The sequence below is a fragment of the Anomaloglossus baeobatrachus genome, chromosome 1, assembly GCF_048569485.1.
Source record: "Anomaloglossus baeobatrachus isolate aAnoBae1 chromosome 1, aAnoBae1.hap1, whole genome shotgun sequence".
In the NCBI taxonomy this organism is placed as follows: domain Eukaryota; kingdom Metazoa; phylum Chordata; class Amphibia; order Anura; family Aromobatidae; genus Anomaloglossus; species Anomaloglossus baeobatrachus.
In genome coordinates this window covers 861162842-861186662 of record NC_134353.1, presented here as the reverse complement: position 1 = coordinate 861186662, position 23821 = coordinate 861162842, and the positions used below count along the sequence as shown (strand labels likewise).

General features: G+C 49.4%; 1 protein-coding gene across 2 annotated transcripts; it reads left to right on the top strand.

Annotated features, from left to right (window-relative positions):
• Positions 1-283: 283 nt before the first annotated feature.
• On the top strand, positions 284-23348 carry KGD4 (alpha-ketoglutarate dehydrogenase subunit 4). 2 transcript variants are annotated; one of them, XM_075325852.1, is made up of 4 exons: positions 284-378; positions 2122-2185; positions 19196-19404; positions 23094-23348. In XM_075325852.1, exons 1-4 carry the CDS (start codon positions 340-342, stop codon positions 23109-23111), a joined length of 330 nt encoding a protein of 109 aa, XP_075181967.1. In that variant the 5' UTR covers positions 284-339; the 3' UTR covers positions 23112-23348. The 2 variants fall into 2 exon arrangements, with proteins under 2 accessions (XP_075181967.1, XP_075181959.1); XM_075325844.1 differs by lacking the exon at positions 284-378 and adding an exon at positions 1809-1880.
• The last annotated feature ends 473 nt before the right edge of the window (positions 23349-23821 follow it).

Sequence of the window (23821 nt, the reverse complement as noted above, 5' to 3'; positions counted from 1 at the left end):
TATTGGCTGTGTGTTTAGTTATTTAGGTCACCAAATTTACCCTGATATACAATCTGCCCACTGACTACTTTACATTATATGAAAATGTCAGATCCTCAGTGTTGTCAAATGAAAAATATAATAATAAAATATTTACAAAAATGTGACGGGTGTACTCAGTTTTTAAATACTCTCCATTTACCGTATATGTGTACATATAGATAAAAAAAACACATATATATATATATATATATTATTCCCATGTATGACTGTATTCAGCCCTCAGTCTGGTGACAGCTGGTCACGTGATCCCACCACCACCTTCTTCCTCCGGCTGCGGAAGTTCCGCTAGGGGCCGCTATGGGGAGTAAGATGGCGGCGGCCAGCAGGGTCGTCCAGGTAAGGGAACTATGCAGGGAACGTCCTGTTCCAGCCTCGTCCCCGGTGACCGGAGCCGGTAGACTTTCACCTTGTGGAGGCAGCTGTGAGTTACTCCGGAGCTGTGCGCCTCGTTAAGTGCAGGTTATGGAGCCGGAGCTGTGACCCTGGCAGAGGAGGTCAGGGTGACTCCGGTACCGGAGCCGTCTGCCCTGTCATCCGCTCTACATCTAGTGCAGGATCAGATGTGGACGATGTCTGTGCAATCATATCGTACAACCTACAGCTGCTACAGTGTGTTTTGGAGACGGGATCTCGTGGGGAGGATCTGTATTCTGCTGCCACTGAGATCTCCATACATGAGACTGACCCCAGGAGAGGGCACAGACTGCTCCACTGTGTACGGGTCTCCGCTACATATAGGACAACCCCATTTATACCTATAGGAGTGGTGATATGTGTACAGGCGGGTGCCCCTATAGATTAGATCTCTATGTATAGAGCTGATGTGGCAGTCATTAAGAATCTATTATGAATCTATATGCAAATCAGGCAGTCAGTGCACAGGGGGCGTGTCAGTGTATAAGCAATGTCTTGCGAGTGCATGAACACTCCCCAGTGCACCCACCGCCTGATCTAAATATGCCTTCAACAGTAGATTTCTCCTGGCTGGCACCTCACATCTATACAAGAAAGGAATCCCCAATAATAATAATTATTCATTTACATAGCACTATTGATTCCACAGCGCTTTACATACATTGGCAACACTGTCCCCATTGGGGCTCACAATCTAGGTTCCCTATGAGTATGTTTTTGGAATGTGGGAGGAAACCGGAGGAAACCCACGCAAAAACGGGGAGAACATACACATTCCTTGCAGATGTCCTTAGTGGGACTAGAACCCAGGACCCCAGCGCTGCAAGACTACAGTGCTAACCACTGAGCCACTGTGCTGCCCACATACAACTCTCCTATGTAACAATGTTACATTAAAAACAGGTTTTCCATCTACACAACCTTCCCTAAGCCACATCTCCATCTCTAGACTGCTGCTGAATGGTAGTGCCTGATCCCGGATCTCCTGTGGCTGTAGACATCTCCAGCAAGAGCCCCTGGCTGAGTAATGTAACGTGGAGATGCTCCTCGCTCTATGGTGTACGTACACACACACTACACACCCCGTACACACACACACACACCCCACACACACACCCCCCCACACACACACACTACACACCCCACACACACCCCACCCCCCCACACTTTGCAACTTTTCTCTGGATATCTGCCGTGGTCGGTTCCTCTGCTGTTCCTCCTGGACATATGTTTTGGGTGTGTTTTTGACACAATCCAATAGGTGGTGACAGACTGTGCATGGATGCCTCTGATTAATAAGAGGAAATGTGACACCCAGTTATCAGTTCATCTGTACATTTCCAGGCGGAACAGCAGAGGAGTAGGGAATGGAAGTACCGGTATCTACAAAACCTGACGTGTCAAGGAAGCCAATGATCCTGAAGGTAAGGGATGTCTATGTGAGATTCTTTTCTTCCTAGAAGAGCCAAGTGACCTTATGGAGTGACTAGTGTCCCCTCTGGCGGAGTGGCCGGGTCCCCTATGGTGTAGCTTGGCACTGCTCTGTGTAATTGTGGCATTTTTTATAAAACTTACCTTTTATAAAGCCGGCGCCTGCTCATGTGCCATATTAGTGATCTGTCAGTGTATATTATTATATCAGGCCTTTGTTCACATTTCCTACAGGTGGTGAAGCCTCATGTGCCGACCATTAGATTCCCCGATAGAAAGAGCAGTCCGAAGCCCAATGGTGAGTGTCACACCAGTCAGTTGTCAAGTGTTTATTTACTTTTTTATTTTATTGTGTGTAAATATGGACTGAGTTAACCCCCCCCCCCCTTCCTTAACAAAAAATTTGTACAATAAGGCTATGTGCACACGTTGCTTTTTTTTTCAGCGCGGAAAAAAACGCACCCTCTGGCAGAGGGGAGAATTGTAAACGATGCTTTTTGAGAAAAACGCATCAAACGCATGCGTTTTTCATGCGTTTTTTTTAGGTGCGTTTTTTTAAGACTTGTCAGTGTTAATAAAGTTGGTTGAACACAGACCTTTGGAAAAAAAACCCTGTGATGTAATTTCCTTCTCCACATTCTGTTTGGATAAATGGGAGGGCTTGGAATGGAAGGAGCACCATTTGAATTTTGGAAAAGTTGAAATAAACTTCACGCACCATGTCACATTAGCAGGGCCCCTTGGGTACCTATACGTCAGAAAACCCCCACAAGTGACCCCCATTTTGGAATCTGCACCTGTCACAAACCACCGGGGGGGTCACTCAGAAATCCCCCGCGCTGGCTACCAGTACGTCACAATCGGGGGGTAACAAGTGGGGGGTCACCCCTCCTTTATACCTCCCGACCGACAGACAGAGCACGTGACGCGCTCCCTAGCGCCCCTCTTATAGTCAGGCCAATTATGGAATTGCCCGACAATAAGCAAGGAGGCCGCTATACTACTTATGCCGATTATTGAAGGGTCCCCGGTGAGAGTAAGGTATATATTCCCCCGACCTCCGCGGGCGGAATATATAAAATCTCCCCGAATCTCACTGGCCTCCCCACAATAATCCTTGGCACAACTCGCTGCCACCAACCGATTTACGGTAACTATTAGCCGAACACACAGACGTGGGATTCAAGATCGAGATAACAGAACAGCCCAAGATTAATTATATAATTTAATCGCCTAAAGCACACTAGAAACTACAATATATACAATAGGGAATCTACAGAATATACATATGTCAGAGTACAGTTACAATCAAAGCATGGGTTACAAACAGGCATACACAGTTCCAGCAGTTACCTTGTTGCGTCTGGCCACAGGGGGGCGCTGTAGACCAGGTTTCCAGGAACTCTCTCACAGGTCTGTCCCAACCAGGCCCCCGAGCAGAAGAACGCTGGAAAATGGCCGAAGTAGGGTTATCAACCTGGGCAGATCCAGGTCCCCTCCTACCTTAGTGACCTCACAGGGAAGCACTGCCACTCCCCCTGCATGGATCAGAATTATCCAGCAAAGGGGATTTTGGCTATAACTTTGCCTGGGAGCGTCGTAGGCAGACGCCAATGCTCTCATTGTGACAGTTATGAATTTAGCTACAGAACGAGGGGACTCATGACCTGTCTGCCAGTTCCCCATTGGCTGATATCACGCCTGGGGCATTTCCCAATGTCCTGTTCCCATAAAAAGGGGGTGCCGGCATCGTCCACATGCGGAGACACCATTTTTATGGTTGCCATATTTATCGGAAATATGGCTTGCGAGATATGAACCATTTTTTACTGGAGTCGTTCTGTCTGGCTATTTCCATAGCCTTGCTAATTAGATAGCAGCTCCTACTACAGGGTGACGGCAGGGAGTCATCCTGTGTCCATTGTCCCAAAGCCACCTAATTTCCATATCACAGGACATGGCCATGGAGTTTGTTGCTAAACCAGTTGTGTGGGGGAAAGGGGGGTTGACACCAGGAGAGGGCTTCCTGACATACTTGAATATCATGATTTATCGTCATCTCTCCGGATTTACCTCACACCTCCCCCCTTTTGAGGGCGCTAGGGGGCAGCACACTCCGGTGTTCCCCCGTGCGCCCGTCCGCGACCTCTCCTTGTCGGGACAGCCCGTCTGCGTTACCGTGGTCACGGCCCCTTTTGTGGCGAATGGTGAAGTTGTATTGCTGGAGCGCAAGGCTCCATCGCAACAATCGCCCATTCGTCCCAGAGACGGTGTGCAACCAGCTGAGGGGATTGTGGTCCGTCTCCACGATGAAGTGGCGCCCGTATAGATAGGGTTGCAGACGCTGCAGGGCCCACACTATGGCCAGGCACTCCTTCTCCATCGTGGAATAGGCAACTTCCCTTGGTAACAGCTTCCTGCTCAGGTACAAGACTGGGTGCTCTTGGCTCGCAGAGTCCACCTGGCTGAGCACCGCACCGAGGCCGAAGTCACTGGCGTCGGTCTGTACTACAAACGGCCGCGTGAAGTCGGCTGCCTGTAGCACGGGCGGGCTGGACAGGGCGTCCTTTAGGGCCCGGAAGGCTGTCTCGCAGTCCATTGTCCAATCGACTGCAGAGGGCAGCTTCTTCTTGGTGAGGTCCGTCAAGGGCTTTGCCAGGCTACTATAGCATGGAACAAACCTCCTATAGTACCCGGCGGTCCCCAAGAAGGACATCACCTGCTTCTTGGTCCTGGGGGTGGGCCAGGATGCGATGGCCTCCACTTTCTCAGGCTCGGGCTTCAGTGTTCCCCCACCTACCCGGTGACCGAGGTACTGGACCTCGCTCATGGCCAGCTGACACTTTCCCGGCTTGATGGTCAAACCTGCCCGGTGGATCCGCCTGAGCACCTGTGCTAGATGCTCTAGGTGGTCCTCCCAGGTGGGACTGAAGACGGCAATGTCATCCAGGTACGCGGCCGCGTACCCTTCAAGTCCCTTGAGCAGGGTGTTGACCATCCGCTGGAAAGTGGCAGGGGCATTCCTCATCCCGAATGGCATCACCGTGGACTCGTACAGTCCAAATGGGGTAATAAAGGCAGAGCGTTCCCTGGCCTTGCGAGTCAGGGGGATCTGCCAATATCCCCGGCTCAGATCCATGATGGTCAGGTACTGAGCCCCGGCCAACTGATCGAGCAGGTCATCGATGCGTGGCATTGGGTACGCATCGGCGACCGTGACCGCATTGAGCCCCCTGTAGTCCACGCAGAACCGAGTGGTTCGGTCCTTCTTAGGGACGAGGACTACAGGCGAGGCCCAAGCGCTGTTGGATGCCTGGATCACCCCCAGCTTCAGCATCTCGTCAATCTCCTGGCGCATGTGTTGCTGCACCTCCAGGGAGACCCGATATGCTGAACGCCGGATCGGGGGATGATCCCCAGTGTCCACGTGATGGACAGCCAAGTCAGTCCTTCCGGGCTGGTTGGTAAACAACCCCCGGAAGGGGTGTAGGGTGGCCCACAGCTGGGACCGTTGGTCCTCCAAGAGCTGGTGGCCAACCTCCACATCCTCAATGGATCCGCCTGCCCTAACCTGGGCTAGCATATCCAAGAGGGTTTCCGCTTCTCCCTCCTCGGGCAGGTTGCACACGGGGAGCGCACATGCCTCCCGCTCATGATGTGCCTTCATCATGTTCACATGGAAGGGCTTCCGCCTTCCACGGGCAGGGTCCAGGGTGACCAGGTACGTCACAGGGTTGAGCTGCTGGTACACGAGGTATGGGCCTTCCCAGGCTGCCTGAAGCTTGTCCTGTGGTACGGGGACCAGTACCCACACCTTTTGACCCACTTGGTAGGTCCTCTCACAAGCGTTCTGGTCGTACCAACGCTTCTGATCGGCCTGGGCTTGAGCCATATTGTCGTGTACCAGTTGCGTCAAGGCCTGCATTTTGTCCCGGAAGCGCATGACATACTCGATAACCGACACTCCAGGGGTGGCCAAATCCCCTTCCCAAGCCTCTTTCACCAGAGCCAGGGGGCCCCGCACACGTCGCCCGTACAGGAGCTCAAACGGTGAGAATCCTGTTGAGGCCTGTGGAACCTCCCGGTAAGCAAATAACAGGTGTGGGAGATACCGCTCCCAGTCACGCCCATGGGAGTCGACCAACATCTTAAGCATCTGCTTTAAGGTGCCATTGAACCGCTCGCACAGGCCATTAGTCTGTGGATGGTACGGGCTGGCCACCAGATGTCGCACCTGGACTTGCTTACAGAGGGTCTCCATCAGCTGGGACATGAATTGGGTCCCCCGGTCAGTGAGCATTTCCTGGGGAAAACCCACTCGGGAGAAAATCTCCAGCAATGCGGTGGCCACCTTGTCAGCCCGAATGGACGACAAGGCCACTGCTTCTGGGTACCGGGTGGCATAGTCCACTACCGTCAGTATGAAGCGTTTCCCGGAGCTGCTGGGGATGGCCAGCGGGCCGACCAGATCCACAGCCACCCTCCTGAAAGGCTCATCGATGATTGGCAGAGATACTAGTGGGGCTTTGGGGCGTGGCCCCGCCTTCCCCACTCTCTGACAGGTTTCACACAAACGGCAGTAGGCAGCCACATCGGCCCCCATTTTTGGCCAGTAGAAATGCTGGTTTAACCTGGCCTTGGTCTTAGCGATCCCTAGGTGTCCGGCCATCGGAATCTCATGTGCGATCCGCAACAACTCCGTCCGGAACGGATAGGGTACCACCAACTGTCGGTCCCTGGGCCACGCCTCCGGTGAACCCTGCTGGACCGTGGCCCGGTACAGCCGTCCTTGGTCCCAGACCACTCGCTCCGGGTCCGAGTCCGAGGGAGGCTGTGCCGCCTGCTCCTTAAGAGCTTTCAGGCTGTCGTCAGCTTCTAACGCTGCCTGAAACCCCTGACTAGATGTGGCCAGAATCGACGAGACTGTCACATCTTCAGTCAGTACCCCGGGACCTGTGTCCTGGCCTCCACCTGACTCGGCTGCCACTTGGTCAGAAGGGGAAGAGCTATCGGACCTCCGGGAGGCCCCTTGGCTTCCAGCACTCCCACTGCGGGTGACAGCGGCCACAGCCGCTGCGACCGTGGGTCGTGCCTGCTCCTCCTCCGTTCCTGACCAAGTCGCCGGTTCAGGCAGACCTACCTGGCTTCCTGACACCCCGGTTGTGGGGGAACCATGCACCGAGATCTTACCTGGGAGCACTTCCGCTCCTGGACCGGCCCCAATCTCACCTGCCTGTTCCCCTCCTGCAGCAACAGAACCCCGCTGTGAAATCTCTGGGGACCCCACATTTGCTGTGGTAGCCCCCACCCCACACACTGGTCCTCCCCCTGCAGCACCCTGCTCTCTGCTTATCCCTGCAGAGGGCAACAGATCCCAGCTCACAGGCTGGTTACTTGTAGAGGCATTGTCACACCTTTCTCTGACCCCCTCCCCTGTCACAGCTGCAGCTGAGTGTGTGTCTATGGTGTCTATGCAAGCAGAAGTATCAGAGTTCACTCCCTCCTCCCTTACATCATTCATAGATAACACATTAACATTGTCCGGAGGCATGTCAGTACGGGCTGAAGGTTCAGCCCTTGGTTGGGGCCCAAACTGGGAGGTTATCTGCCCCAAATCTGTCCCAAGTAGCACGTTTGCAGGGATCCGATCAGTTACCCCCACCTCCCTCACCCCCCGCCCTGCGCCCCAGTCCACATAAATGTCAGCAACAGGCAGCGCCGGGTCAATGCCTCCAATCCCGGAGACAGCGAGGGTTTTTCCAGGGATCAAGTCTTGGGGGGACACCATGTCAGGCCGCACCAGAGTCACCTCCGAGGCGCTGTCTCGCAGTCCTATGGTCACAGACCGGCCGACGGTGACAGGTTGGAAGCTGTCCAGGGACCTACCACCACCCCCACCCACACAATACACCTTGGGCGGCCCTTGGGACGGGGACGGAGCCGGGGCCTTGGGACGCTGAGGGCACATGGCCTTGAAGTGTCCAGGTAGGTTGCACTGGTGGCACCGTCTTGGTTCTGCCACGGGCCTGGAGAGGGGAGTTGAGGGGGACACCCCCTGCAGTCTAGGGGCAGGTGGGGCAGTCGCAGAATTCATCTTACCCCCTCTCCAGGTGCTGCTGGTGGCCGCTCTCCTGGCCTCAGGGGCCCGGTTGTTGGTGTAGTCATCGGCAAGGGCAGCTGTAGCCGTGGATCCCTTTGGCTTCTGGTCTCGGATGAACTGGCGGAGATCCTCAGGGCAGTTCCACAAGAGTTGCTCCGTGATGAACAAGTCCAGGATCTCCGGTCCGGTGGAAAGCTGCAGGCCTTGGGTCCAGTGGTCGGCAGCTCGGGCAAGTGCCCGCCGGTGGTCAGCCCAGGAGTCCTTTGGTCCCTTCTGTAGGCTCCGGAACTTCTTGCGGTAGGACTCCGGGGTGAGGTTGTACTGTTGGATCAGGGCCCGCTTGATGGTGTCGTAGCCCTGATCTGCCTCAGCAGGCAAGTCCCCAAGGATATCCAGGGCCTTACCCCTTAAACGGGGGGTCAGGTATTTGGCCCACTGGTCCTTGTTCAGATGGTGCTGCAAGCAAGTCCGCTCAAAAGCAGTCAAGAAAGAGTCCAAGTCTCCATCCTTCTCCAGCACTGGGAAGTCCTCAACACGGACCTTTGGAAGTTTGGTGTCTGGAAGGTCACGGGTGGCTGAGGAGGGCCGGAGCTGAGCTAGCTGCAGCTGGTAGTTACGCTCTGCCTGGCGCTCTTCACGCGCTGCTTGCCGCTCACGCTCGGCCATGAGTTCCTTGTAGCCCTCCCGGTCTCCAGCCTGGCGTAGGGCCATAGCCATTTGAAGAAGGCTATCCGAGCCTCCCAGGCTCGGTGGAATGGCACGTGGTGATCTGCGGCCCGCTGCGGAGCCTGGTGCTTCACTGTCCATTGCAGAGCGGAGGGCTGGCGTCTGGCTCGTTGAGGACCCTTGGGCGAGCTGCTCCTCATCTTGTCCAGCAGTGCCCGGTTGTGCAATGTCCTCTGCAGAGCTGTTTTCTGGCGTCGAGCTCCTGGAGGACTCGTGGACAACCTCCTCATCGTCTCTGGCCTGAGCATCGGCCATTCCTTTGGCTTTGCTCCTGGTGCTCTCAGCCATTCTTGCAGACTTTTGGTCACTGACACAGAACTGACACCTGATGCCTCCACACACCTTACAGTATCTGCACTCTGACACTCTAGTGTTGAGCTAGTCTGAAGACCCCAGCAGCCACAGCTGCTGCAGGCAGTCTTTAGTGTCTGGGAGTATGGGTCTCACACTCACACACACTATTATCTCGATCCCACCGCTTGCCACCAATATGTCACAAACCACCGGGGGGGTCACTCAGAAATCCCCCGCGCTGGCTACCAGTACGTCACAATCGGGGGGTAACAAGTGGGGGGTCACCCCTCCTTTATACCTCCCGACCGACAGACAGAGCACGTGACGCGCTCCCTAGCGCCCCTCTTATAGTCAGGCCAATTATGGAATTGCCCGACAATAAGCAAGGAGGCCGCTATACTACTTATGCCGATTATTGAAGGGTCCCCGGTGAGAGTAAGGTATATATTCCCCCGACCTCCGCGGGCGGAATATATAAAATCTCCCCGAATCTCACTGGCCTCCCCACAATAATCCTTGGCACAACTCGCTGCCACCAACCGATTTACGGTAACTATTAGCCGAACACACAGACGTGGGATTCAAGATCGAGATAACAGAACAGCCCAAGATTAATTATATAATTTAATCGCCTAAAGCACACTAGAAACTACAATATATACAATAGGGAATCTACAGAATATACATATGTCAGAGTACAGTTACAATCAAAGCATGGGTTACAAACAGGCATACACAGTTCCAGCAGTTACCTTGTTGCGTCTGGCCACAGGGGGGCGCTGTAGACCAGGTTTCCAGGAACTCTCTCACAGGTCTGTCCCAACCAGGCCCCCGAGCAGAAGAACGCTGGAAAATGGCCGAAGTAGGGTTATCAACCTGGGCAGATCCAGGTCCCCTCCTACCTTAGTGACCTCACAGGGAAGCACTGCCACTCCCCCTGCATGGATCAGAATTATCCAGCAAAGGGGATTTTGGCTATAACTTTGCCTGGGAGCGTCGTAGGCAGACGCCAATGCTCTCATTGTGACAGTTATGAATTTAGCTACAGAACGAGGGGACTCATGACCTGTCTGCCAGTTCCCCATTGGCTGATATCACGCCTGGGGCATTTCCCAATGTCCTGTTCCCATAAAAAGGGGGTGCCGGCATCGTCCACATGCGGAGACACCATTTTTATGGTTGCCATATTTATCGGAAATATGGCTTGCGAGATATGAACCATTTTTTACTGGAGTCGTTCTGTCTGGCTATTTCCATAGCCTTGCTAATTAGATAGCAGCTCCTACTACAGGGTGACGGCAGGGAGTCATCCTGTGTCCATTGTCCCAAAGCCACCTAATTTCCATATCACAGGACATGGCCATGGAGTTTGTTGCTAAACCAGTTGTGTGGGGGAAAGGGGGGTTGACACCAGGAGAGGGCTTCCTGACATACTTGAATATCATGATTTATCGTCATCTCTCCGGATTTACCTCACAGCACCCCTCAAGGATTTTATTCAGGAGTATATTAAGCATTTTGAATCCACAGCTACTTCACCCAAAATGTTGCTGTAGCAACAATATTCTCACTTTTAGGCCCGTTTCACACGTCAGTGAAAAACAGTGACGTTTTTCACTGGCGTGTAAAACACGCACATGTCCCTCCATGTGCCGTGAATCACGGCACACGTGGGTTGTCTAAGTGCAATCCGGGCTCCGTTCTCCGTGGCCCGTGATTGCACTCAGTAATCAACTCACCCGCTCCCGCTCTCCATGGTGCTGATCGCTCCCGCGGTGCAGCATCCGGCTGGCGCTGACCCCCGCAGCAGCTGCTTCCGGGTCGGCTGTGTCGTGCATCATGAATATGCGCGACAATAATGAGCTGGCTCAGAAGCAGCAAGCTGCACGGGCTGCAGAGGACATCGCTGGACCCGGGTGAGTTAAAATGATTTTTATTTTAAAAGCACGTTTTTTTTCTGGCCCGTGTCTCACGGATCACACCACTGCGTGGTCCGTGGGACATCAGTGATGCCAGAAAAAAATGGACATGTCTCCGTGTGGCAATCGCGCACACGCGGGTACGCCGCACGGAGACACGTGCAGTGAAAAATCACTGACGTGTGAGCAGACCCATTCATTATAATGGGTCTGCGTATGTCAGTGATTCTGGTACGTTTAAAAAAAAAAAATCACAAACGTACCAGAATCACTGACGTGTGAAAGAGGCCTAAGGCTATGTGGCCATGATCCAGCGGCGTCTAGTACACAGTGTCAGCCTTCCTGCAGCTGCCCATGCCCACGATTTGGGTTCAGGCTGCTGTAGACTTTAGCTCTATTCTACCTGCAGAGAACACTCTCGTCTCCGCAGCATAAATTGACATGCTGAGGCTCGGGAAGCCACGCCACCGGTCAGTTTATGCTGCGGAGAAAAGGACAGTGGGCATGGGATCTCCAAAAATCCTTCCACTGTGCTTCTAGTGCACAACGCAGCATTATGGACGCAGGGAAAACACTCAGCGCCCATAACGCTGCAAACCCTGATTGTGGGCACACAGCCTAAAAAGCGTCAATGGATGTCAAATATATATAACGTCCCACCCCCGCCTGCATATTCTAAGCTGGCACCTTTAGTACCTTTCATGTGGCACTAAAGGGTGCCTAGCTTAGTATTTATCCATAAAAAAAAAAAAAAATGGCGTGGGGTCCCCCCTATTTTTGATAGCCAGTCAGGGTAAAGCAGACAGCTGTAGCCTGCAAACCACAGCTGGCAGCTTCATCTTGTCTGGTGATCAATTTGGAGGGCTCCCCAGGCTTTTTTTTAATTTATAAATAAAGAATTAAAAAAAAAAATAACGTGGGGTCCCCCCAAATTAGATCACCAGCCAAGGTGAAGCTGACAGCTGGGGTCTGGTATTCTCAGGGTGGGAAAAGCTATGGTTATTGGACTCTTCCCAGCCTAAAAATAGCAGGCCGCAGCCGCCCCAGCAGTGGCGCATCCATTACATGCGCCAATCCTGGCGCTTCGCCCCAACTCGTCCCGCGCCCTGGTGCGTTGGCAAACGGGGTAATAAATGGGGTTGATACCAGATGTGTAATGTCACCTGGCATCAAGCCCAGCAATTAGTGATGTCACGGCGTCTATCAGATACAAGACATAACTAATTGATAGTAAACAAAAGCAAAAAAAAATGACAAAAAATTTATTAGAAAAAACACTCCCCAAATCATTACCTTGTTCTCCAATTTAATCAAAAAATTTGAAAAAAATGGGTCCGCAGAAATCCATTTGGACGTCCCACGTCGGCTCTGGACCTTCTAGAATATGGGGGCACGTTCAGGGAACGTATCCCCCATTTTCTAGGAGGGCAGACCCTCCATTTGAGGAGAGTGGGTGCCAAAAATCTGCACCCACTCTCCCCGGGTCACAGCTGCAGAGTGCCGAGCAGCCAGCACAGCTTTCTGAACACAGTGCTGGCTGTCAGCTGCTCGGCACATGTGACCGGCGCGCACTGTGAAGGAGGAGGGGGCCGCGGGGGATCAGCGCTGCGACCGGACAGGTAAGGGGGAATACCGGGGGGAATAGGGGGTGACCTGGCAGGGCCTGGGGGGCATTTTTCTGTCGCATGTCTCAAGGCACATGCGACAGAAATCATAGGAGCAGGGCGGCCGGTGCGCTACTGTGCGCGCGGCCATGTTGGATTTTCGGGAGGGGGGGTCGGGGCGGGCACTTTGGCGACACCAGGGGCTTTCCAGGACTTTGCCAGGAAGTGAGGTCAACAGGAAACCTCTTGACCTCGCTTCCAGGTAAATGCCTGCGTTCTGTATGCCGACAAAGCCCGCGGACCGCAACAAAAAAGCAGCTCACTGCGGTGTAGCTGCGTTCTGACCCACATCATTGATTTAATGGGGGAGAGAACGCAGCCACACCGCACAAAATAAGTGACATGCTGCTTTTCCTTCCGCACCGATTTTTGGCATCCAAAACGTTGCGTTTAGAAACGCAGCGTGTGCACTGATTTTTCGGCTTTCTCATACACTTTGCTGGGAAAGCGGAACGCATGCAATTTGCCACTGAAAACGCTGCGGTTCTAAACGCAGCGTTTCCGCGGTAAAAAACGCAATGTGTGCACACAGCCTAAGGTATGGATCCGCAGCTGGCCCCTAAGCACCATGACCTCCGCACTAGCCAGGAGGAGACCTGTTGTACTGGTCTGACCTCCATCTATTTTTCTCCTTGGTGTCACCGCTCTCCCATTAGGCTCAGTATTTGTATTTTGCAGTTTGTGTCCTTGTCTGATTTGTGAAGCCTGTCTTCTCCATCTTTCCACATGCAGAGATTTGTGGTGGTTGTAGCCCAGGGATAATCATTAGGCTGCTTTCACACATCCAGTTTTTGCAGTGCGGCTCAATCCGGCTCAAAAACCTATGCGGCGAAAAAACCGTATCCGTTGCATAAGTTTTTCCAGGCGGCCCGTCCGTTTTTTGACAGATGCGGCTTGATACTGAGCATGCGCAGTTCAAAAAACCGCATCCGGCGGCCGGATGCGGTTTTTGCTGCAGGACGCCGCATCCAGCGTCCATAGGCTTGCATTGTAAATCGCGCCGCACGATGCGTTTTTTTTCGCCGCACAAAAAACCATGCCAGGCAACGTTCCGGCCGCCGCATACGCTAAATATTCCGCATCCGGCAAAAACCGGATGCAACGCAAGGCCATGCGGCACAATACGGCGCTAATGCAAGTCTATGCAGAAAAAAAACGCAACTGGCGGCAAAAAAACGGTTGCGTTTTTTCTGCGAAGCGCCGTATTGTGCCGCTCAGAAATAAACGGATGTGTGAAAGCATTACAGGGTGCTGTCAGACAGCATGGTGTTTTGTTTGTTTACCCTATTGGTGTTGTATTGCTATAGTTTCTATATTGTTCCACCCCAAGTGTTCACATAGGAGCCCAATTAAGGGTTTGTTTTCTTGTTCATTATTTGCAGCAGAAGAAATTGCTGTATATCAGCTGCAAATACTAATGTGTTGGCAGGAAGAATGCAGCACGTGTTTTTCTTATATTTTTTTATGTGTTTTTGTGCATGCGTATATTTTTTTTTTTAATGTTTTTCCCACTCATTAGTATATGAGAAATCTGCAGTAAGAACGCTTCAAGAATTGACATGCTGCAGATTTAAATCTGCAAAAAAATAAGCAATTTGTGCATGAGACTTCAGCAATCCCATTAGTTTTTGCTTGTACCAGTATATCCTTCAGGTTTTGCGACAAAACTGAAGAGTTTAAAAGAACAAAAATTTGCACAGGCCTGAAAGGGAACATGTTAGGTTCCAGTGCCCTCAGCCGCACGAGCAGTTCTGGGTGCATATTGCTAATTCCTGCCTAACCGTCCCTGTATCTAGTAGAATAGATAAAGAGATCTTTAGAAAAACTATTTCTAAAGATTGTTTATGAGATGCTAATGAACGTTATGACTAGTTGCAAAAGCATTAGTTCCCCTGGCTAGTCGGCCCACTCCCCTGTGTGATGACCTGCTTTACAATGACCAGCATCATGGCAGCGCGTTACAAAGCTGCGAATGCATACAGCTTTGTACCCGTCGGCTTTCAGTTTCTTTAACGCCGGGTGTATCTGTCCCAGATTCAAAGATGCTCACTGCTCATGATCTGAAGTCGCCTTCACTTCCGGTCATGTGCACTACTAAGAAGTTGGGTGTATGTGTCCCGGCTTCAGAGAGGAGCAGTGAGCATGATTAGAAGTGCGGGAAACCACAGATCATGGGCAGTGAGCCTCATTAAAGCTGGGACGCATACACCCGGCGTCAGACACTGAAAGCCGACGGGTGCAGAACTGACAAGCATGTGCGGCTTTGTATCGCACTGCCATGATGCTGGTCATTGTAAAGCAGGTTATCACGGCCACAGGGGTGTGCTAACAAGCTGAGTGGGCCATCTAGCCAGGAAACTAAAGCCCCTGCGACTAGTCCCTGGCCTCATTAGCAGCTCCTAAAATGATCCTTAGAAATAATTTTTCTGTTTATGCTACTAGATGCAGGGATTCTAGATATGTGCCTTAGGGCTGCTTCTCACTTTCGAGTTTCTCGCAGTAGAGCAATGCGAGAAAAACCCGCATTGGAATCGGACACATGTTAGTGAATGATTCAGCTCGCATTTGCGTTTTTTTTTTTTTTTTTTTTTTTTTTTTTTCCCTCAGTCCAAATCGGACTGAGAAAAAAATCGCAGCATGCTGCTTTTTTGCGAGTTTCTACTGCGAGTCTCTCCAATGCAAGTCTATGGGAGCGTGTAAAAAATCGGATGTCACGGGACGGCAGTCACACCATCCTAGTGACATCCGATTTCCTAAATACATTTCTCGCATGTTTCCTAAAACACTGGAAACGAGTGAGGTCTCACAATGTCTGTCAATCTCTATTCTCTGTCAGTCGGTCTCTCCCTCTCGGTCTCTATTCTCTCTCTGTCGGTCCGTCACTATCTCTGTCCCTCTCTCACAGTCTGTCGGTCATTTTCCCCTCCTCTCTCATACTCACCGTTCCCCGATCCCCGGCGCAGCGCTGCACGGCATTCACACTGCTGCGGCAGCTTTTACTATTTTGAAAAAGCCGGCCGCTCATTAAACAATCTCGTATTCCCTGCTTTCCCCGCCCACAGGCGCCTATGATTGGTTGCAGTGAGACACACCCCCACGCTGAGTGACAGGTGTCTCACTGCACCCAATCACAGCAGCCGGTGGGCGTGTCTATACTGTGCAGTGAAATAAATAATTAAATAATTAAAAAAAACGGCGTGCGGTCCCCCCCAATTTCAATACCAGCCAGATAAAGCCATACGGCTGAAGGCTGGTATTCTCAGGATGGGGAGCTCCACGTTATGGGGAGCCCCCCAGCCTAACAATATCAGTCAGCAGCTGCCCAGAATTGCCGCATACATTATATGCGACAGTTCTGGGACTGTACCCGGCTCTTCCAGGGAATTTGTTAGTGTTTTTTATTTCTAATAAAGGATTAACTTACAGATTAATCATTTAAGGTATCTTGGGGAGATGCCTGACATGATTAATCTAGGATTTAGTGGCAGCTATGGGCTGCAAATAACTCCTTATTACCCCGATTTGCCAACGCACCAGGGCATATCAGGAAGAGCCAGGTACGGTCCCAGAACTGTCGCACCTAATGTATGCGGCAATTCTGGGCGGCTGCTGACTGATATTGTTAGGCTGGGGGGCTCCCCATAACGTGGAGCTCCCCATCCTGAGAATACCAGCCTTCAGCCGTATGGCTTTATCTGGCTGGTATTGAAACTGGGGGGGACCGCACGCCGGTTTTTTAATTATTTAATTATTTATTTCACTGCACAGTATAGACACGGCCACCGGCTGCTGTGATTAGGTGCAGTGAGACACCTGTCACTCAGCGTGGGGGCGTGTCTCACTGCAACCAATCATAGGTGCCTGTGGGCGGGTAAAGCAGGGAATACGAGATTGTTTAATGAGCGGCCGGCTTTTTCAAAATAGTAAAAGCCGCCGCAGCAGTGTGAATGCCGTGCAGCGCCGCGCCGGGGATCGGTGAGTATGAGAGAGGGCTGCTAACGTCAGTCACTCAGGAGTTTAGCGGTCACCGGTGAGTCCTTCACTGGTGACCACTAATCAGGACGCGACACAGAGAGCTGCAGCATGACAATGAAGTCGGGTGAAGTTAACCCGAGTTCATTCTGATCGTGCGGCTCTGTCTGTGTCTGCTGTCATCTGCCATTCAGCTCTGCTACATGGCTGTCTGTGTCTGCTGTCAGCGGCCATGTAGCAGAGCTGAATGGCAGATGACATAGTAAAAAATACGCATTACACACGCTAGTAAAATCATTAATTTATTCAGAAAAAGCATCGCACTTGCGTTGCACTCGGACCTAATGTGAACTAAAATCAGCCGAGTTTTTTTCAGCCAACTCGGGCCGATTTTACTCGCATAGATGTGTTTCCAGCCTTAAACTGCTTGTGGTTCTGGGGACCTGACATGTTCCCTTTAAGAATTCACCATGAAATGGCAGTAGGCTTATATAGTTACATTATTGTGTTCAAAAACCTAACGTTCCCTTTTGAAAAGTGGTTATCAGCAGTGGTTAGCAGCAGAGATCACTGTGGATTATTGGATGTGCAGTGTGTTCGTTTTCTTTTTTGCTTTTTTTTTTTTTTTTATCTTTATGGAGCTATGACTCCCTTCATGTACAATAAAAGTCGTGTCCTTGCCTTTGATGTGTTCTTGCACACAGATTCTGCATCTTTCCCCGTACATGACTGCTAATATAATCACCCATCAAGTACAATTAAATGGAATCTGTCACCAGGTTTTTGCCATTTAATCTGAGAGCTGCATAACGTAGGGACAGGGATCCTGATTCCAGCGATGTCACTTACTGGGCTGCTTAGTGTACTTTTTTTTTTTTTTTTTATATATATAAAATCACTGTTTAATAAGCAGTAGATTATCATCACAGGACTACTTGTCCTGCTGGCAGCATATTCACGAGCTCTGTGTAACTGCTGGATCTGCAGCAGAGAAAACATTGATTTTATCAAAATTACAGTAAACAGCTCAGTAAGTGACACATCACTGGAATCAGGGTCTCTGTCTCTACATTATGCTGCTCTCAGATGAGGGAGCAAAAACCTGGTGACAGATTCCCTTTAACAGCTACAGGTGGAGCCGCCAGCAGTGGGGGACGCATCACTCCTGCTCAATGGCACACCTGTGACATGATCGCAGGGTGCTGATGACCGCTGTACATGTCACTATGACCATCATGTGAATGCTGGCCTGTGGCCGGCATTCATAGGAGACCCTGATTTTTGCTACACAGAGCGGCACTGATGCTGATACAATGATATGTATAGCAGAAGCAATCAGATGATCCATTAAGGGACTATGAAATGCAGTAAAATAAAAAAAATTTAAAAAAAAAAACAACCGAAACATTGTCAAATAACCCTCTTTTGTCCCATTAAAAATAAAACAATTAAAAAAAAATACACATATTTGGTATTGCTATGTTCAGAAATGTCTGATCTGTCAAAATCGGCATAATGAAGAATAAAATCAACATTCCAGAATTTACGTTCTTTAGTTGCCGCAACATTGCAATAAAATGCATTCAAAACATCATATCTACCCAAAGTGGCATCTGTGAAAACAGCACCTCAGGGCACAAAATGAAGCCCTAAAGCTGCTTTCACACATCCGGTTTTTGCAGTGCTGCACAATATGGCGCTTTGCAGAAAAAACGCAAACTTTTTTTTTTTTTTTTGCCGCCGCCGGTTGCGTTTTTCCGCATAGACTTGCATTAGCGCCGTATTGTGCCGCATGGCCTTGCGTTGCGTCCGTTTTTTGCCGGATGCGGCGGCCGGATGGAACGTTGCCTGGCATGTTTGTTTGTGCGGCGAAAAAAACGAATTGCGATTTACAATGCAAGCCTATGGACGCCGGATGCGGCGTCCTGCGGCAAAAACCGCATCCGGCCGACTTTTTTTTTTTTTTTTTTTTTTGCACTGTGCATGTTCAGTATCAAGCCGCATCTGTCAAACAGACGGGCCGCATGGAAAAACTTATGCAACAGATCAGTTTTTTTTCGCCGCATCCGTTGCATAGGTTTTTGAGCCGCACTGCAAAAACGGTATGTGTGAAAGCAGCTTAATACAGTCCCAGATCCTGTAAAATGAGAACATTTTTTTTCCCGTTTTCCAGTACAATATGGGGCAGAATGATTGGTGTCATTCAAAAGTACAAGTCATGCAGCAAAAAAAAAAAAAATCCCTCATATGACTGTATTGACGAAAAAATTAAAAAGTTATGGCTCTTGAAAGAAGGGAAGGGAAAAAGTAATATTTCCTGGGGAGAAGGGGATAAGCTACAACTATAGGGATACACACAAAAAGAAAATTGGAATATACACTTATTAGGATAGGTTCCTCTGCCCTGCTGTGTCGGTCTCCATCACTCTGTCCCTATAAACAGAGACCATCCTGTGTCATCCAGCTATTGATAGATGCGTACATGGGATGGGACTCTGCCGAATTGTTACCAAGGCTAAAGGCGATACTAAGTGCAAATATGGTCACATCCATGATCACAGCAGGAGATGTGTATGTTATAGTGGGAGGTCTCCACTTGTCATATGTAGTCATTGGTTTTCTTTTATGTCCAGTACAAGAAGCCTTGAAGTCTATGATCTACCCATTCACTGCTCCTCCAGTAACCGCACATCAGGCCACCAGCGAAAACCCGCCTGGAGCTCCGAATCCTGCGCCTCCCCGTAAAGTCCACGGATCCCCAGACACAAGTGAACTGCTGAGGTCACTGCCGCAGAAATACAGGAGAAAAGCTGTATCTGTTGAAGAGATGGACTATATACAAGTAAGCGCACAGCCAGGGAGCTCTCCTAGGTTATTAGCACAGACGCGCTGCTTTATGGTGACCCTGACCGGAGATTCGTGCCAATCCGGACACCAGAAGCATAAATCCAAGTCTAAGTATCTTGGGTGAGTAGTCGGGCAGGTCTCTGACTGCTTCTCCTTGCCCGAGACCCTATAGATTATCCAGTCTCTCCCTATATACACATAGAAAGAGACCTGTCAGTCTCAGGGAGCGGGCCAAGGAGAAGCCAAATGGGTTCTACTACTGACTAGTATTCCAAGACAGGTCCCACCAGTTCTTCAAAATGTTTTGGGGTTTTTTTTTGGGGTTTTTTTTTCTCATAAGCGCCACACATTCACGGCTGCAATACCACAGCCAGTGTCTAATTCATGATGCCCACGGTTTAGGCAGAAGCAGTTTACTGTCAGGTTGCCTGGAAGCCTTGTCTGGTACCGGGGGTCAATGTGACCCCCATGCAGATTGGTACAACTAGCGTTTGGTTTTTTTTTTTTATTCATGCTACTAGACAAAGTTTAAAGCGCACCAATCACCAGGATTTTCCTATATAAGCTATAGCCAGTGCTATACTGGCACTATCAGATTGATTCTATACATACCTCTAGTTGTCAGCTCGGATGTATAGGTTTTGAACCACAAGCAAGTAAAGTTTGTAGAATAAGTAACTTTTTGCCGATCAGCTGACTTCTGGGGGGATGGTGATTCCGGCCCCCCATAAACCCCCCCCCCCCCCCCCCCCCCGCCTGTCCGTTTTTCCCCTATCTGTTATTTATGCTAATTCTATTATAGAATCGTTTTACTAACTGACTAGAAGGACCTGTGCTGATATGATCAGAAGGGGCGGGGCCTCAGCCAACATAGCTGATACCAGGAAGCAACATTATGTTTCTGTTGGCTAAGGCCCCGCCCTTTCTGGTCACATGGATATGATAGCACTCAAAGAGGACATTGCCATTACAGCAGATCTGTTAACATGATGTGCTGTCCTTTTTAACCTTTTCACAACACTGCCAATTTCTATTTTTGTTTGGGTTTTTTTTCCTCCTATTTTTCCCTGGTCAATAACACTTTTTTTTTTTTCTCCCCAAACTACCCCCCCCCCCCCCCCCCCCCCCCCGCCTTCCACATAAACCTATGAGGACATGCTTTTTTGGGGAAGTGATGAAAAATGATGAAAAAAATAACACAATTCTGACATTTGGTTTTTGGGAATTTGTTTTTATGGTGTACATTAGGTGGTAAAAATGACCTGGCAATGTGATTTCTCCTCATCAGTATAAATACAGCAATATCAAATATGTCTAGGTTTTTAAAATAACATTTTTGGGGGGGGTGGGTGTTGCCATTTTCCAAGATCCGTAACGTTTTTTATTGTTCTATTGATAGTCATGCGAGGGTTTTACTTTCTTTCCAGCGTCTTTATTGATAATTTCTCATCTAGCACAAAAAAATTTGATTGCCTCTTAAAGCATTTTTTTTTTTTCTTGTGGCAGTGCAGTGCCCCCCCCAACCCTTCCAAAAAAAGGCACATAATTGTAGCATTCTTGAGAGAGATAGAGATAGATCTATCTCTATCTATGTGTGTACCGTACCTTACCGCCCCCGGGGGACTATAACTTGCGATGGGCTGATCGGTTGTGTTAGGCCAAAGCTACACTTGCGAGTGCCTCGCGTGAGTCTCTCATGGAATCACCCGGCACGGACTCGCACTCTCCAGACAGGAGCGGGTCGGTTTCATGTATGTCTATGCAGCTGAGACGCTCCTGTCCGGAGAGTGTGAGTCCATGCCGGGTGATTCAATGACAGACTTGCGTGAGTTACACGCGAGGCACTCGCAAGTGTGACTCTGGCCTTATATACAGCAGTGCCATAGTATTGCTTTGTATTGCAAAAATCACAGTCTCCTTTTGAAGCCCGGCCACAGGCTGGTTGCAAGGAAGATCGATAACGACAATCATTGAGGTCTTAAGCGACCCCCTCCGGCTGTTGTAATGACCCATTGGAACTACGTAATCAAGTTACAGGCATGCTGAGCAGCGCATAGAATAATGTACCCCTTTGTCGGTGCACTGTTAATGCCGCTGTCAGACTTTAAGCTGTAACATGCCACTGTAAATCGTGGTCGGTGCTCTGCTCCAGCCCCTGTAAGCCCGTTCCATGTTCCTGTTACCAACATGCGCCATACATGTATGGCAGATGTCACCAAGGGGTTAAGAGGCTAGTTAGCTATTAGATAAAGCAGTGGCAAAAATACTGTTCAAAGTTTAACAGCAGGTAGGACAGAATGTAGTGAACTTACAGGGGCTGATTCATAGTGCACCCCAGTCTTACTGTAAGGCTATGTTCACACTAGAAAAATGATTTTTCTTAAGAAATTTCTTAAGAAATTTCTTAAGAGTGCACCTGTGTTAAAAAACGCACCAAAAACGCACCTGCGTTTTTGCCGCGTTTTCGGTGCGTTTTCGGTCCGTTTTTGGTGCGTTTTTACCGCTGGTTGCTCCCTGCGTTATTGTGCCAATTATCTATGGCAAAAAACGCAGTTAGCTGCAGAAAAGAAGTGACATGCTCATTCTTTTTCTTAAGAAAATCTACTGAAAGAATTTTCTTAAGAAAAAAACGCAGTGTGTGCACAGCTAATTTTTTTTGCCATAGGTTTTGCTGGGGAATGTCTGCAGAAAGGTTACAAGAATTTCTCAAGAAATTTCTGCAGCAAAAACGGACCCAAAACGGACCCAAAACGCAGGTAAAAAACGCAGTGTGTGAACATAGCCTAAGGCTTCCTGGAGTAGGAGGCGCACAAGTCAGTAAGTGGCACATCTTTTGAGCGGTGTACGCCACACTAGAGATACTATTTCAGTCAGGGACTGGCATAGCAGCTCTGGCGTTGTTTTGTGGTTTGTGTTGCCACATCCCAGCTCTGCCCATTTTGGTGGAGTTGATTCAATCTGGTGTGAAAATGTCCAAAGTCGCATAATGATTGCGCAGCTCCTCCCTCCTCCCTCCATTTCAAAGCTTTTACTCCAGTTTTGTGGCGCAAGAGCTTTGATGAATCAGCCTCACAGTATTGTATTTGCTGTATTCAAGATCCATGCTGCTCAATCTCCTCCAACCCCCCTCAAGATTAGGAAAATGAAGGGCTTTTCCAGCATAGGGGAACTCCTAAAATAACAGGGCTTCTTCATGGCTGGTAATGATTAAAAAAATGTCAAGTACTTACGCTTTGGCCCCGATTTTTTTATCAAAGCAATTCAGCATTTTTTTTTTACTTTTTCAAAGCAATTTAACCCAGAATTCTGACTTAAATTGGTTTGAAAAGTTGCAAGCAATGTGTAGTTGTGCAAACATTTTGCAACTATCCTCATTTTAAGATTTGAGGCAGGTGGAGGGTCCGGGGAATCACAGACAGGGAGAAGACCCAGTGTACAGTCCGGCCCCTGTGCACCAAAATATAAGAGCAGAAAACTTCAAATGGTGATTAAAGAAGAATAACAAAGCGGATTTCTTCACCAAATGTTTCAATGTAATCAGTATTACAGCGCCATTACGGACACAAAGGTTCTCTTTTTAAAGAAATCAAAATAAAAAATTAAAATATTTGGGCTTCTTGATAAAACTTGTTTGATTGCAATAAACCTGGCTTGTCATCAATTGCTTTCTGTTGTGTTTTTCAGCGCGGAGGTCCTGAATGAGCCGTCAGAAACTCGACCACTACCAGTATACACCTACCTATTGTTACAGAGCGTACCCGGATCTGTGTAATTCTGCATAATTGTATAAACTAGAGGATTTAATAAAGGAAGGAAAGTGACACATGGAAGCCTTTAACCTCTGTATTCACTAAATATTTACCAGAGCTTTTCTCTGAACGGTGAACAAGAACATTTTGTATGAATGTAATTCTGAAATTAAATGGAAATGTTTTGCAATCTTAGTCCTGTAAATTCCTTGTAATCTGCAGGTGGAGGCTTAGTACATCCATCCTGTTTATATCCAACTTCAAGCCCCTCAAATGTTAACATGACCAAGACAAATGTCTAAATCTGTTCTGTCTTTCCGGCAGCTAATTGCACTAGAGGGTATATGGTAAGTATGGCTTTGTTGCCAATCATTCTTTAGTTCATTAAAGGGGAATCACAGTGTTGGTGACTAGAGATGGGTGGATTGATTTGCTGGAGTCCTGAAGATCTCTGATGATGAGCGAGTGTCGAAATACTCGGATTCGTGATACTCCGTAACCAGTACTGTCTAATACTTGCGTATTCATTCTGAATAGTGTGTGCAATGCAAGTCAATGGTGAATACTCGCAATGTAACGAGTAACCCGAATGCCGTACTATTTGCTACTCGAACGAATAGTACGGCATTCAGGTTACTCGTTAAATTGCGAGTATTCCCCCAT